General features: G+C 40.0%; 1 protein-coding gene across 6 annotated transcripts in view; it reads left to right on the forward strand.

Annotated features, from left to right (window-relative positions):
- Positions 1–16,769, forward strand: part of iars1 (isoleucyl-tRNA synthetase 1) — a 188,795-nt gene that overhangs the window by 108,828 nt on the left and 63,198 nt on the right. For all 6 annotated transcript variants that reach the window (XM_041191113.1, XM_041191110.1, XM_041191109.1 and 3 more), the window contains 2 exons: positions 7,600–7,702; positions 9,046–9,129. In XM_041191113.1, the coding sequence (XP_041047047.1) occupies positions 7,600–7,702; positions 9,046–9,129 (187 nt within the window). The remainder of the gene's footprint in view (positions 1–7,599; positions 7,703–9,045; positions 9,130–16,769) is intronic.

A 16,769-nucleotide genomic window follows, 5' to 3' on the forward strand; every position in this document is an offset into this window, starting at 1 on the left:
AAAAGGATAAATGTTATGGCTCTGAACCCTTTGGGAATATTTCAAACAATTATACTTACTGACTGGTTGCTTAGCTGCTTTAACATTACTAACTTTTAGACTATTTTTCAGAGAAACTGTTGGACTGACCTGTTTTGCAAATTTTCAACTTACATGCTATTCCTTAAACATCAATGTTGGTGTCATCAAACTATTTAAATATCTGTAGCTTCATTACTGTGAAAGTCCAAACAACTAAAATGAAGTCCTTATGTAATAATTCATCAATCACAAATTGCTGTGTTGTAACTTTGCCTTTCCCATTTTTTCTCTGTACTGTTTATATTCATTTAGTTTAACCTTTTTTTCTAATCTCTTCTACACATATTACACAAAAATAGATTTTATGCCTTTTTTTTCCTTGGGTTCCCACTATCTGCTTTGGAAACATATGTAAGTTTTTTTTTACAGCACTGTGTTTCCACTGATTAACTACCAACTCTAAAAGGCACTTTGTAAGCCACTATAAAAACAAAATGAGCAAGTTAACTGCTTCGGACATGAGAAGGACTCTACCAACTGAGAAAACTAGTGATACTACAATTGTTAACAGTGGGTATATGAAATAAGGGTAAACAAAATCAGAGGAACTTGAAGAAAATACTTGGTGTTTTGGAGAACTCATCACACTTTGTGAGCAATGGTTAGATGTGCAAAGTTGTAGCACTTAAACAACACTGTTCTGGATTAAATTAAGGTAGGATATATTTGTAAGCATAATTCCTATTTCTGTTTATGGATAATAGAAAAGCAGATAGATCCATAATAACTTAAAACCCAATTGAAATATCCTTGAATCTTTTTATGTGTTAAAATGTAACTGACATAGATAACGTTTGCTATACAAAGACAGACTTGTAGAGTCTTTATTTATTTTATTTTCAATTTATTGAATCCCCCTAGCATTTGGAGTCTATTCCCCTAATCACATTGAAGGTGGCAGTAGTTCAAAGTAACTATTATGCTGGAGGATTTCATTGATCTTAAACTTAAGTGGCATTTTAAGCAAGCAGTTGACTTCTCCCTTTGGGATGGTGATTAATTTCTATTTGTTAGTTAACCAATTTCCAGTTTCTCAGTCTCATTGGAAAATAGGCGTCTAAATTGGGTAAAGGAGCAAAGGGATCTGCAAGTAGCAACACAGGTTAATAAAGTCAACAAAAATGCAAACCAAGCCCTGGGGTTCACTTATAGTGGGTTAGAATTGAATAGCAGAGAAACTATGTTAAACTGGTGTAGAACTTTAATTAGATCATAATTAAGAGTATGATACACAGTTCTGGTCTCCATATTATAAACAAAATATAGAAACCTAAGGTGAAAAACAGATTCACAAGGATGATACCAGACTGAAAGGATATATTTATCAAAAAATATTGATCAGGCTATGGGACTCTTTTCGCTAGAAAAGAGGAGGTTTTAGGAGTGACTTGATGGAGCTTTTATGATAATAAAAGGATTTGATAGGATTGAGGTAGACAAAATGTTCCCACTTGTGGGATGGTAATGATATGGAACATGCTGCCACAAGGAATAGTTGAGGAAAATAACATAAATGTATTTAAGGAGCTAGGTAGATTCATGAAAGATAAAGAATATCAGAATATGCGCATTGGGTTAGATGAAATGGGTGGGTGGGATGTTCATATGGAATATAAATGCTGGCATATACCTGTAAGTTCAAGTGACCTGTTTCTGTACTGTAGACTTGATAGGCATGATTTTTCATCTGGGAGACAGGAAACAGACGTCAGTGCTGTTTCCAGGTCCCGATTCCAAGCCCGGGAAGACGCAGTGACAGCCCTCCATTTTGACAATTTTCCTCATTTAATTGGCTGGAAAGTTGGGCAGACAATTAATGGCTGTGAGGGCGGGAATGGAGGCAGTTCTAAAACCTACCGCAGTAGCTATTACAGTGGCTGCCATTTCACCGATTTACTTGCTGGAATAAATATGGTGCAGGTGAGGCGGGGTCTGCAACCTTGGAGAGGGCTGCCCCTTGTTTTGTGAATGTTGACCTGCAGGTCCTCCTTGAGGCTAAGAGTGAGAAGAGGATCTTCTTCCCAGAGGATGACAGGACAAAGGTCACCCTTCCAAACCAAGCAGAGTGGGGTCTGTAGGAACTGAGTCTAGTGCAGGACGGGTTCAATGACCTTATTCGCTCTGACAAGGTGAGTGCAATGCGGAATCTTCAGGATAGGCCTCTGGGTATTCATCCTCCAGCAGACATACGAGCTGAGGAGCCTGAAGGCGCTTGCTACACCTGAACATGAGAGGAGTGTGTACTGAGGGTACTTACTGACCCTTCTGAATGGTTGAGCTGTAGTGTTGATGAGAACTTTCCAGCAGTGATAAATGCAACTTCTAATGTATGAGAGCCATTGGCATTGGCCATATCCTTATCTCTCTTATTTGATCATGCAGAAGAAGTAAGCACGTAATACCTGCAAGAGAGCCTAGACTGGAAGAGAGATTACCTTCCTGCATATCATCACCACAATGGAGGAGGGAGCCATGGAGATTGCCAGGGTTGATGACAAAGAGCCAGTTAAGCAAGATGAGATGGGCATTCCTGGTAGAGAGGGTGAATAGAGACTGCAATGCTTACATTAAGAGGGTGCATTGTATTCTAACCAGTGCAACAGCATGTTGAAGACTGAGCTGCTTTGGGAAGCCTCAGCACTGCAGAGGCTTTTGATCTCCAAAGCTGCTGCTTTGATCTCTTCTTGTGTCTCCCCAAGGTGTTGACATCAAGGTGATCAGACCAATTCGTGCACCATCGCCTGATCAAGCACTGCCAGAGCAGCGCTCAGAATAAACACCGTCACACTTCACAAGTGCACTCTTCACCAACACAAATGCTGCTACTTTGGTGGGACCTTGCATTTGATTAGATAGGATAGCCTGGGTGAATAGCATGTCAAGTGTGCAGGTGGAGGTGAAAGATGAAGAGGCAGCTATGGATAGTCCCTTTTGGAGCAGGGAGGACAGACACAGCCTTGCTTAGCTGGATACAGATGCAGAGCCTCAGGAGTCACAGGAAAGGAAGCTGTACCTAGAACAGCAGCAATAGCTGCTCTCTCTCATGTCAGAGTTCCCTGAGGCAATTCGAGATTATGGACTGAGAATGAAGGAGTCTATTCAGCTTGTGCACCACCACTGCTTAGGGCTTTGAACACATGAGCTCCTCCATGGAGAGCTGTAGGCGCAGCACCTGGAGTGAATGCAGGAACTCTGGCATTGATAGGATGAATGGCACACTAATTAGCCTTCACTAAATAGCAGGGATGGTTGAAGGGGATGCTGGGTGGTTCCTTCCAGCAACCTGGAGTGCCAGCCAAGGACTGAGAACTCATGGGGCACCATCATCATCAAAGACCTCCTTGGTTCCTATGACAGAGGAAACATTTGTGCAGTAGGACTCAGTGATAGAGACTGTCCCTGCAATTACACCGGTGCAGCAGTTTCTGGAGGCGTCTGCATGATGAGGACAGCCCCCACGTGAATTTCAGCCACAAGCTTAGACAAGTGTGCAGACTGCCTCCACCTCATCCAATGCCAGAAGGGGAGCACCATGTAGCAGTGGCTGAGAGCAGAGACCACTGCATTGGGTAGAGCACTGAATGGGATTACTGAGGTGTCTTCCACATGTAACTGCACCTTTTGAGCACCATGTAAACACTGACAAATGAAGCCAGACTTCTAAGCCTCCTTTTATAAGGAAAACAGGGATGAAATGTCAAAGGGGAGCAAGGGTCTGTGAACGATGAAACCTCTGAGCAGATGTGCATCCTTCTTTGGTGGTATAGTTGAGCTGTTCCAGGTTGCGTCTTCAACGTCTCACAGGGTTAAAGAGGTTCAGCTGAAATGAAGCTGAATCAGATGATCCTCAAGATTAATGACATCCTGACAAGACCCTTGAGCCCTCTGCCAGGCCTGGCCACCTCCCTGTGTAACGAGGCACCTATGAGTTCTGCATCTTCCTCCTCCTCCTCCTCCTCATCTTCCTCCAATGAACTGAGCGCAATGCAGCGCTTCAGCTTCTTCAACATCCACACCTCTCTTGAAGGCCATGTTATGGAGAGTGCAACAGACCATGACCTTGCATGAAACTCTTGCAGGAGGGTGCTGCAGAGCCCCACCAAACAAGTCCACGCACTAGAACCCCATCTTCGGAAGCCTGATGGCTTTGGTTGTAGTGCCTCTATGCCTCTGTGTCAGGCCCTCGTAGTACGGCCAGTAGCCATTTCTGCAAGGACTATCCCTTGTTCCCTAGAATCTATCCACGGGTGGAGTGAAGACCTGCGGCAGTCTGAACTGGAATGACAGCTGCTGCGAAAATGTTGCCACAGCTACAGGAAGCTTTTGTTATGCTCGGAGACCAGTTGAACATTGAGGGAGTGGAAGGTGTAAGGTCTTAGAGGCACAAACCTCTGGAGAGTCACAGTTCCCTCCTGCACTGATCCTCCATCACCTGAAGGTAGCTCTGTCTTCGGCGGTTGATCCTATGCTAAAGGTATGGCCTCCGTTGCCTTCCTGCCCCTTGTCCATCCCCTCTGCCTTCCTGATACTCAAGGCCTTGTTCTTCCTATCAAGGATGTTGCTTCGCATCACTACTGGACCTGAAATCTGAGAGTGACGCTCCCATTGCCAGCTGTGGCCTCCCAATTCTGTTTCGAAGTCCTGCCCCCTGTTCTTACGACTCCAAGATTCCAAAAACGTGATTACTCCCTAAACTGCCCGAGTGTTTACTGCCCATTGTCCCTGCAACCTGCGCTATGGCAATGGCCAAGCCCATCTCTGTGCTGGTTCCCCTTTTTCATGGGGCCCACCTAATTTCTCTGAGCCTTCCTTTAGGTACACTCATTCCAAGCTGTATGATTCCAAACATTTCCACAATTTAAAAGGGAATTCAGTTTTTTTCAGAAAAGTAACCTTTAAGTAGATGCAGCACTTTCAATACATAGACAGCAATAGATTGTCACATTTTCTCCTTTCTGACAAGCTTTGCTTGTGAGCATTTTTTAAAGACAAAGTCCACCTAGAAATAATACCTGGTTCAGATATTGTTTTCCAAAGTGCTGTTACTATTATGTAAACAAAGAAATTAATTTATGGCTTTTTTAAATTCAAATTTCTTAAATGATGAAAAAATAAGGCCACACTATAGTGCAAAGGATGAAGCTTACCAGTATTGTTTAGGTTATACATAACAAAGTTAAGACTACTGGACACACGATTAAGTTCAGAATTAAACTAAGCTTATACATTTATTTAAAAAAAATTACTTAAGGTCAAATAATGAGCCTGACATTTTTAGATGGTTAAAATGGGAGTCAAAGATGCTAGGGTTTACCCAAAACCTGAACAGAGTGGAGCTCATTACTTTGAATTCAAAATTGATGGTTAGTGTGGCATTGTCATCTGTCACACTTCGAGGATTTTGTTTGCTTTCATTGTTACTTATAAGCAGCTGTAAGGGGGATTTTTTTTAACATTAAAACTCCCAGTCCTGCCCTGTCTGTGCTTTTGTGGGAGTGTAGAAAGTGAACAAGTTGACCTTTTTAATGCAAAGGTTTAGTTTTACACTGTCACAACAACAGGCCCATTATAAGTATTCAGACAGTAAGTGTAATAATAATTTGTATTTATATAACACCTCTAACATAAAATCTTTAACATAATAAAACATCCCAAGGTTCTTTACAGAGGCAGCTCAAACAAAAAATGACACTGAGCCACGGGGGGCAAAAGCTTGGTAAAAGAGGTAAGTTTTAGGGGTGTCCTAAAGAAGGAAAGCAAGGTAGACAGGTGGAGGTGTTTATAGGGAGGGAATTCCAGAGCTTGGCGTCTAGACAGTTGAAGGCATGGTCACTGATGATGGAGCAACTAAAATCAGGGATGGTCAAGAGGCCAGAATTAGAGGAACGCAGATATCTGGGAGGGTTGTAAGACTGGCAAATATTGCAAAGGTAGGGAGTGGTCAGGCCATGGAGAGACACGAAAGCAAAGACAAGGATTTTAAAACTGAATCATCATCGTTCTTTGCTGGGCCCATTCTGTTGGTATCAGCAAAACCTTTCTTCACTTTCACCATTGAAACAATTGATATATTCTGTAAAGCTGAACTTTTGTACTGATTTCTCAGTAGTAAAGACACTCTTACCTGTTCCAGGTAGTTTGTAAGTAAGTAATATATCTTCAAAGTTTCAATTAATAAGGCTACCTCCTTCATTCAAGCAAGAGAACAAAGTTGCAGAACAACGAAAAACAAGAAAGGCTGAAAGGAAGGGAAGCAATCTTTATTTAAATTTTATTTTATGGGATGTGGGCATTGCTGGCTTGGCCAGCATTTATTTTCTATCCCTAATTGCCCTCGAGAAGGTGGTGGTGAGCTGCTGCCTTGAACTGCTGCAGTCCATGTGGTTTAGATACACCACAGTGCTGTTAGGGAAAGTGTTCTAGGATTTTGACCCAGTGACAGTGAAGGAATGACAATGTATTTCCAAGTCAGGGACCTTCCAAGTGGTGGGTGTTCCCATGCTGCCCTTATCTTTCTAGATGGTAGTGGTTATGAGTTTGGAAGGTGTTGTCTGAGGAGACTTGGTGAGTTCCTGAAGTGCATCTTGTAGCTGGCACACACTGCTGCCACCGTTCGTCAGTGGAGGAGGGAGTGAATGTTTATGGGTGGGGTGCCAATCAAGTGAGTTGCTTTGTCCTGAACAGTATCAAGCTTCTTGAGTGTCGTTTGAGCTGTAATCATCCAGGCAAATGGAGAATATTCCATCACACTCCTGACTTGTGCCTTGTAAATGGTGGACAGGCTTTGGGGAGTCAGAAGGTGAGGTATTCACCGCAGGATTCCTAGCGTCTGACCTACTCTTATAGCCACAGTATTTGGTTTCTGGTCACTGGTAACCCCAGGATGTTGATAGTGGGGGATTCAGCAATGGTAATGTCATTGAATGTCAAGGGGTGATGGTTGAATTCTCTTGTTGGAGATGGTCATTACTTGGCACTTTGTGTGGCGCGAATGTTACTTGCCACTTGTCAGCCCAAGCCTGGCTATTGTCCAAATCCGTTGCATTTGGACATGGACTGCTTTAGTATCTGAGGAATAATGAATGGTGCTGAACATTGTGCAATCATTAGCGAAATTCTCACTTCTGACGTTATGATGGAAGGAAGGAATCTGATGGACAACAAGTGAACTGATTAGCAGCTTTTTTCTTTGGATGTGTCACGCACCATACAAAAAATGTTAAATTATTTAATACCAGAATATTTTTATATGGATCTGTGGTTTTCTGCGTCTCTTTTGCTATCATAATCGTGAACACTTCCTCCCAGAACTCCTTCCTTGTCTTTCACTACTCTCTGGACTGAATGCTGCATAACCCTGACTGATTTGTTTTAAGCCCTTTCAAGCTTGTCCAGAATTTTCATCCCTTCTCTAATGAAGTCCTAAATTGTGCCTTATTATGTGTTTTGTTTGATGGATGGGGAGAGTATGTTTTTCATTACTTCCTTTGTGAATGCTTTTTGATTTATTTCTTACAGGGAGTCTGTCATTGACCAACGCATTGAGGGTGCAGTTGCTCAAATGCAGTCAATCATTGAACTTGGAAGAGTGATACGAGATAGGAAGACTCTCCCAGTTAAGGTTTGTTATTGTGCATCACACACCATCTGTATTTTGCAATAATGCTCCTACTCTGTTTTTTGATCCTAGATCTTTATATAGCATAAAGTCTATTTCTCTGTACTCAATGTTCTTGAGAAACAGGGTAATCACAATGAACTGATGTATTGGATTTAACACCATTCATTTCTTCATATCAATTGTATGGAACCTGCATGAAAATTCAAAGAATTTTTTTAAAAAGAAATCAAATTTAGGTCTGTAATATTTGTAAAAAAGAATACTTTAGTTCTTACTAATAAAGATTTTTTTTTACCCATGCAAATTATGTTTGCTATTATGGCTTTCCATCAATTTGGGTTGACATGTGAAGATAATTTTGTTCATTCTTCATTTATCAATTTGTGATCCAGCTGTTCAAGGGCAGTAAATTAAACATATCCTACATTAATCAAAACAAAAACAGAATTACCTGGAAAAACTCAGCAGGTCTGGCAGCATCGGCGGAGAAGAAAAGAGGTGACGTTTCGAGTCATCATGACCCTTCAACAGAACTAGGTGAATCCCAGGGAGGGTTGAAATATAAGCTGGTTTAAGGTGGTGGTGTTTGGGGGAGAGAAGTGGAGGGGGGTGGTGTGGTTGTAGGCAAAAGCAGTGATAGAAGCAGATCATCAAAAGATGTCACAGACAGCAGGACAAAAGTACACATAGGTGTCGAAGTTGGCCAACTTCAAAACCTATGTGTTCTTTTGTCCTGCTGTCTGTGACATCTTTTGATGATCTGCTTCTATCACTGCTTTTGCCTACAACCACACCACCCCCCTCCACTTCTCTCCCCCCACCCAACCACCCCTCCACCACCACTACCTTAAACCAGCTTATATTTCAACCCTCCCTGGGATTCAACTAGTTCTGTCGAAGGGTCATGAGGACTCGAAACGTCACCTCTTTTCTTCTCCGCCGATGCTGCCAGACCTGCTGAGTTTTTCCAGGTAATTCTGTTTTTGTTTTGTATTTCCAGCATCCGCAGTTTTTTGTTTTTTGTTTTTATCCTACATTAATCAAGTGCATAAAGATTACCTTAACATTCAAGAACTCTTGAGGCTGTTTCAATATTTAGAACATTGATGTTATTTTAGTCTGTCAGTAAAAGGTATGTTGTGTTATGCTGAATGAAATGCTGAAAGTTTTCAATCCTGTGCTAATTTTCCCTGTTCCATTTCTATCTCAGAGTACTGATTTTATGGCCTGTTTCAAACTTGTTTCTTGCTTTTTTGTTTTCTTTACTGGCTATACATTTCAATATATAAATGTGACCTTGCAACGAAAATTAAAGGTTTGTTCAATTTAACTTCTGTTTTTAGTACCCTTTAAAAGAGGTTGTGGTCATTCACCAGGATTCAGAAGCACTGAAAGATATGAGATCTTTGGAGAAATATATTTTAGAGGTAAGTTAGTTTACATTTTTTAATCGATCCAAAGGTTGCTTTTTTAAAGTACACCATTTTTGTAACTGTTGTTAGATGGCTTGTAATGTCAATTGTATTGTGAACCAATAATAAGATCATAAGATGTACGAGCAAAAGTAGGTCGTTCGGCCCATTGAGTCTGCTCTGCCAATCAATGAGATTATGGCTGATGTGATAATCCTGAACTCCACTTTCCAGCCTTTTCCCCATAACCTTTGGTTCCCTTACTGATTAAAAACATGTCTATGTCAGCCTTGAATATATTTAACGAACCAGCCTCTACAGCCCTCTGCAGTAAAGAATTCTACAGATTAACTACCCTCTGAGGGAAGAAATTCCTCCTCATCTTTGTCTTAAATAGGTGACCCCTAATCTGAGATTATGCCCTCTGGTCCTAGACTCTCCCACAAGGGGAAACAACCTTTCAGCATCTATCCTGTCAAGCCACTTAAGAATCTTATATGTTTCAATATTGTATAATACTGTGCAATGAGAACAGGCCCAACTTACTCAATCTCTCCTCATAAGAAAATCCCTCCATACCCAGGATCAACCTAGTGAACCTTCTCTGGTCTGTCTCCAATGCCAGTGCATCTTTCCTTAGATAAGGGGACCAAAACTGTTCACAATGTTCTAGGTGTGGTCTAACTAGTGCCTTGTATAGTTTTAGCAAGACTTCCCATATTATATATTCCATTCCCTTTGAAATAAAGGGCATCATTCGATTTGCTTTCCCTATTACCAGTTGAAATTGTCTGCTAGTTTCTTGGGATTCATGCACGAGGGCCCCTAAATCCCAGTCTTTATCCATTTAAATAATATTCAGCTCCTCTATTCTTCCTGCCAAAGTGCATAACCTTAAATTTTCCCATTTTATATTCCACCTGCCAAGTTTACCCACACAATGTCACATGAGTTGGTACATGTTCACAGTTTCCAAAAAAACTTTATTAAAATTTTTAAAACCCTACATCCCGCCCATGGATGAAGTTTCATGCTTTTTCTAGTTCATGCTGGGGCTTCTGGCCTGCCAACCAACCTTAAGGTTGGATGGGCAGGTCCACTACTTACTTTAATTGCTCTGTCAATGGTCTCAATTGACCATTGACAGGTTGGTGGGTGCACAGCTGATTTTGCTGCGCCCCCACCTTCCTGAAAATTTAAATGTGACGTGGGGAGTTCCGCTGATGTCACCGTGTGTCATTTTACGTGTCGGGGAGCAGGCCCCGCCCCCGCTCGCCGACGGTAAAATCCAGCCCTATGAATTCTTGCTCGTGGCTACCTCTGCCAGTTTGATTTTCCCAATCTACATGAAGATTAAAATCACCCTTGGTTAATGTACTGCCTTTTTTACATGCCCTCATAATGTCCTGATTTATTCTCTGCTCTACAGCATAGCTACTGTTAGGGGGCCTATAGACTACTCCCACCAGTGTCGTCTTCCTCTTGTTATTTCTTACCTTACATCTTCTGATCGAAGACCATTTCTTGCTAACACTTATCCCATCTCGTACTAACATGGCAACCCCGCCACCGTTTTTATTATGAACAAAACTGATACTTTTACATGCAGTAATGTGTGGTGAATGTTTGATTGTTTTAACACTTAAAAAGATAGATATTACTTTCCTTGAGATTAATCTGACCATAAAAACCGACCTTACTTCATCAGTGATTAAAACAATGTTGTTGGAAACTGAAGAGCACGTAAATGATGCACATTGTTATTAATGTGTAAGTTGGCCTGCAACTTTTGGTGAGCAAGAGATACCCCGTGAATTGCAAATCAGCACAAGTTGTGATGTGCACCGCCTCGCTGTTAGCTTCCTGAAAACGGCATCTCGTCCTTAACGTCCCCATAAGTTTCATAGGCTTGATTCATTAGTACATCAATTAACTATTAATTTCATCACAAAATGAATAATAGACTGGAAATAGACTGGAAAAATTACTTTGCGGATGGATTTTAATATGCAATTTTCAGCAAAATTAAAATGCTTTTAAGGTTATCAATTATATATGTGTGGTTCAATAGAGAAAATGCAGTGCGCCAAAAATGACTAGTCCATAGTATTGTACTGTTTAGTTTCTTCAACCAATTTTAACATTAATGTAGTTGGAATTTTCACCTGACTGTATTCATATGTGTTTGTTTGAGCATGCTATCTGCGATGTTATTTTGCACTCAGCTGTTCCTTGCCAGTTTGTGGCTCTTTACACTTTTAGGGGGGGAGATCGGGTATGAAGAAGGGGGACTGCAGGAAAATGTGATCTTTGTGCTACTTTCCCTCATTTGTATTTTTGAACAAGTACCTAGATCAATTAATTACAGTTTGAAGATTGGCATTAACATCAAGCAAATAGTTTAAAATGGAATACCATCAAGAAGCCACAGCAGTTTCGTGAGGAAAAGACCATGAAAATGCAGAAAATCTTTTCAAAGGCTAATGCCTAGAATTTTGTTTTGACCATGTTCGCAAGGTAGTCTTTTAAGAGATCATCCGTTACATAGGTTGACCCTCATGGACCCATACAGGTGAATTTCCAGGAAATTGGAAATTCCAGTTAAATTGACCTGACGATAAGCTGATTTCTCCAAGTATTTACCTAGTCTTAAGTTCATAGTGCTGCAGTAACTTTACATGAAATGACCTTCTACTACTATTAATCTAGCCTTATAGTAGGGAATACTTTAAACTTTATAAATTCACTCCAAATTGTATCCCAGAGTTTTGAAACATAAAAAAATCTACATGAAGTTTTCATTTGTTTTTGCAATCTGTTGGTCGCAGGCGTTAAATCTATGCACTATATTTTACAGTGCATTTCACCATCCCTGGAAAAAGTAAGCTTCAGAATTTTATATAAACAGAGACAGTCTATTTTGCTGATCTATCCTTGAGGGAAAAGTAGATCTTTTTACTAAACATGTTGAAGAAAGCCATCTTGATAGTCCATTCACTGAGGTAACATGGCAAAATTATGGAACTACTGGTTGATCATTTTGGGCAAAGTATTTTGATATTGTGATTCATCTGTGTATTTATACTGTATATTCTTTTGAAATTCACAGCACTCTGCAATTGTTTCTACAAGGCTCCAAACATAAGACTAGTTCAAGGATTTTCCCTAAATGTTAGGTTATCATGTAAACTTGATGTGCTACAAATACCTTCATAAGGAATCTTTATCACATGTATTAGTGGGTGCTTTGCCAGATAATGACAAATAAAATGACAGTATTTCATTTTCACCTTGGCTTCTTAGAAATATAGTGGCCAAGTATTACATTATTTTAAGTGGTTCTGACATCTGCAGAATATAAAATGTCAAAAGCTGGGTGAAATATTACAAAGAGACTAAATTACATTTACAATTTTTAAGATGTACTTTTGATGGATTTTTAGTTCTTCAACATAGATGGACAAAAAAACACTGCAGTTTTCTTACTGAATGGAATGCAGTTCACTGTTCTCTGCTGTAGGATACATATGTATGTATTTGCATGAAACAGTCTGAATTTACCAATGATGTTATCAACATTTACAGTTGGGAGTACATGCTTAGAAATTAGGAAAGGGAAATAGAAAATATTAGATAAATCACTACTTGGTTTTAATGTGGAACATAAAACAGACTTAATTATGTTTTTCATCAGAAACTTTGAGGCATTTAAAATCCAAACTTTCACTCTCTACCCCAGGCAACACTGAAGGTAAAGAAAATGCATCTTTAATTGGAACTTGAGATTGTAAATCCTAAGGGGATCTTCGGCCAGAATACTAAACACTGTGTCATGAGAATTTTATGAATTTTTTGCTGTGTTGTTTCACTTACCAAAGGGCTGTTTACAAATAAAGTACCTTCTATTATTATAACATTGTTTGTCCTATACACTGTTTGTCCCTTTTTTTTGGAAATTAGGACAGAGAGTCTTTTAGAAAATGTGGGATTCCTATAAATACTCAATAAAAGTTTGGAGAGGGGTAAAATGCTGCTTTAGTCTATCATTTTAATGTTTTGAAATTGTCATAAGATCTAGTTAATCATTTTCAGTTCTTGTCAATTACTGTTCCTCAGATATTTTAATGATGAAAATTGGAAATTCCTGTTAAATTTTCCAGATTAAAATCATGAGAGTGGAGAAGATATTGAATATTCCATGGGTTTTGTTTCTTGATTTAGATTGTTTAACTTCCTTTGCTGACAAATGGCACCTCTGACAGACATTAACTTGAGACTCATCTGCCCTCTCAGGTGAAATTAGTAGGTCCAATGGCATTATTATCCCTCTACCAACTTCACTGATATCATTCCTGTTTGCAGGACTTTGCTGCTGCAACTACACTTCAAAACAACGTATTTGGCTATGAAGCACTTTTTAGTTTTCCTGAGCTATGAAAGATCCTATTATCAAAACAAGTTAGATTTTTCTGTTTACATTCTTATCTGTAAAATTTTCTATTTCTACTGTCTTTTCCAGTTTCTTCCCTCTGGTTACTTGCATTCCTTTCGCCTATTTTCCAGGCTTGGTCTGCCAATAATTAAAGTTTCTTCCCCATCTGCTGCTGTTGACTCTATCTGGCCCTATTTACTTCATATCTTCGCAGATTACTCAATTTCACAAAAGTCAGGACAGTAGTTTGCCAAATTGTAGTGCATCACCCAACACCGGCCGAAATACCGTTGAGCATCTGATTCATTAGTAGAAGCATTTCTCCACTATGTAAGATTGGTTTATATCATTTGACAATCACTGATGATTAGGGGCAAGAGGGCTCAAAATACAGTACTTTCAAGGGCAAGTTTTTGTTCTTCCAATTTGACTGAATTGAGCAACTGCAAAAGGACTTGTTCATCCAGTATTTCCTGAACTTTGTGTTTTTTTAGGTCAGCTTACATAGGCATGGCTTGATGAGGCTCAGGAGCTAGACTTTTAGCAAGAATTACTACAGCAGGGTGTTAGAATCAATGATTGAATCAATCAATCCTTGCCCACTAATTTTATCTCCTGTAGAAGCTGACTGCTGCCATACAGTTTCAGCAGGGCACCAGGACTGATTCCAAAAGGATGCAGTTTTGCAACAGAATAATTATGTTGTTGATAGGATCTCATTGGCGATAATCTCTACCTTAAGTGGTAAACTGGCAGAGTGGATCATGTGCCCATTATAGAACCCATCTGATTCTCATTTTTATTGATCAATTTGAACCTTGTGGCTTTTTAAAACATTTTGATTTTTTTTTTTCAATAAAGTGCAGCCTAACCAAGCTTAAAGTTGAACTACTGCCTCCAATTTTTGTGTGGTTAAATTGCCTATATTTGTCCTTTATGGACCATATATTGATCTGTTTTTACCATTTTTGGAAACAGCTAGATATTTCTTGTGGGATATACAGAGATTTTGAACCTCTTGAAAAATATTGGGCCTAATGTGAATTTGTTAGGAGTCTATTGGAATTTTAACAATCTTTTTGGATTCTGAAATGTAACTTTGCTTCTCCAAGCTAGTAGTTGTGAATACAGTAATTTTCTCCCTGCTGTTCATCAGTCTAAGTGCTGTCTCTGAGTAATGAAGCCAACAGGGAGATGTTTTAGTGTGCTGTTTTACTCTTAATATTGTAGAGAGAACTATTTGTAGTTAAGAATGCCAAAAAGCACTTTGCCGTTTATTGTGAAAATGTTTTTGAAGTGTTGGTGGAAGAAAGAAAACTGCATTAATTTGGTTTGGAGTGCAGATAAGGTCAGAATTTATGCTGGCTCAATTCTTGATTTGAACAGTGATGGCATGTCAGTTCAATTTTGTCACCGGATTGTCTTATTTGGTGACAGTTAGGGTTCTCTGTTATTGTCAGATGGAAATTTCGAAGAGGTTGGACTTAGAGTTGTCAAAAGCTGTGTTTTTCCTGTAGCTAGCAGGAGATGTTGCCACATATCCAAGTTCATGATATGCTGACTTATTCCAAGCAATGGTGACAGAACCATAGTTGAAGTTTAAGGATTCTTCATGAACTTGAATCTTTTTCTCCTTGTTGGAAGAAAGATTGTGGCTTCTTTTTCTTTTTAATTTTCAGATTTGCAATTTCCTTAAACCCAATTTAAAAAAAATACATGTAAATTCGGAAGTTTGAACTGCAAGTTTGGTAAGGTGACCTTTCATGTTCTTGTCGACATAACCTCATTATGAACCCTGTCCATAATTCTTCTCCTCTTATTGTCAGGCCTCATAAGTATTTACATCAGAAAGCTTTTTTTAAAATAGCGTACCGGTGTGCTTTTAGGGAAACAGCACTGACAATATTTATGTAGTATTCTGTTTGGAAATTTTGTTTTGTGATATGTCTTTGATTGAACCTTCACTTGCCCTTCATCATAGATATAATTTTACTCTGATATTTGCCTTACTTCAGTGTAGACCAATGATGCCTGACTTGATAATTTGCTCAGATTAACCAGATATCCTTGTATTCTAGCTTATGCTAAATCCTGATTTAAAATAAAAACCGTGGGTAAACTGTTGTATATCCTGCCCACTGGCTAAAAGGTAATTCAAATCTTTGTTTGAAACAGTTGCTCTAGATCTGGCAACAGTTAACCAATTCTAATAGGTGGTATCTCCCATTTAGAACCATAAGGCACTAGTTGGAGTCAGATATGCTTTCTCATTGCCTGAATGTCCAAAAGGCATTGGCGTTGAGCTAGTGTGAGTGTTGTATTTAAAATGCAGGAGGGAGAGATGATGGGAGGGTGCAAGGTTCCACCCTCTTGGCAAGTTTGACGGTGGGAGCCATTTAATCAGGTGGAGGGTGGTGGGTGGAGATCACTCTTCCACCTTGATAAAGTCCTTAGTGGGAAGGCCCACTTAAAGTTAACAAAGGACAATTAATGAGCACTTAAGGGCTTTATCCCACCTTTGCTGGTGTTAACCCACTGTTTATACTGTTGTTTATAGTAGTGCTGACATGTCAGTTCAATTTTGCCATTGGCTTTTTCGGTGACAGTTAGAGCTCTGTATTGTCAGATTAGAAATTTAGAAGAGATTGGATTTAAAATTGTCAAAAGCTGTCAAAAACTGTTTTCCTGTAGCTAGTTGGAGATGTTGTCACCTATCCAAGTTCATACATTTTGACTTACTGCAAGCAATGGTTACAGATTTGGCTTTCCAAAAGCATATTCAAAGACCTGATCAAGGGACATGGCATTAGAAGGGGTATCCTGCTGAGAACCACCTCCTGCCCTTGATGCCGACTTACCCCCCCCCCCCCCCCCCCCCCCCCCCCCCCCCACCACTCTGCTCCCCTGCAACCCTCCCACCATCACTAATCTCTGCCCTGGGATCCAGCAACATATTAGGCCATAGGTGGCTGTGGTAACAGCAGCAGCCATTGCTACTCTGGCCTCTGCTCTCAGCAGGCAGTACTTCTGCTCACCACTGGCCTGTCAAATTGAACAACATGTGGCAGGCCTACCTGAAAAGAGGCAATGGGGGGCTCTCACCAGCTCTCCAGTCAGTGGCTGAGACCCCGGTTTCCTCCACAAGATTCCATCCTACAACCTCCCATGAGCTTCTTTTATTTTTTATTCATTCATGGGATGTGGGCTTTGCTGGCAGGGCCAG

Source organism: Carcharodon carcharias, chromosome 7, assembly GCF_017639515.1.
Source record: "Carcharodon carcharias isolate sCarCar2 chromosome 7, sCarCar2.pri, whole genome shotgun sequence".
NCBI lineage: Eukaryota > Metazoa > Chordata > Chondrichthyes > Lamniformes > Lamnidae > Carcharodon > Carcharodon carcharias.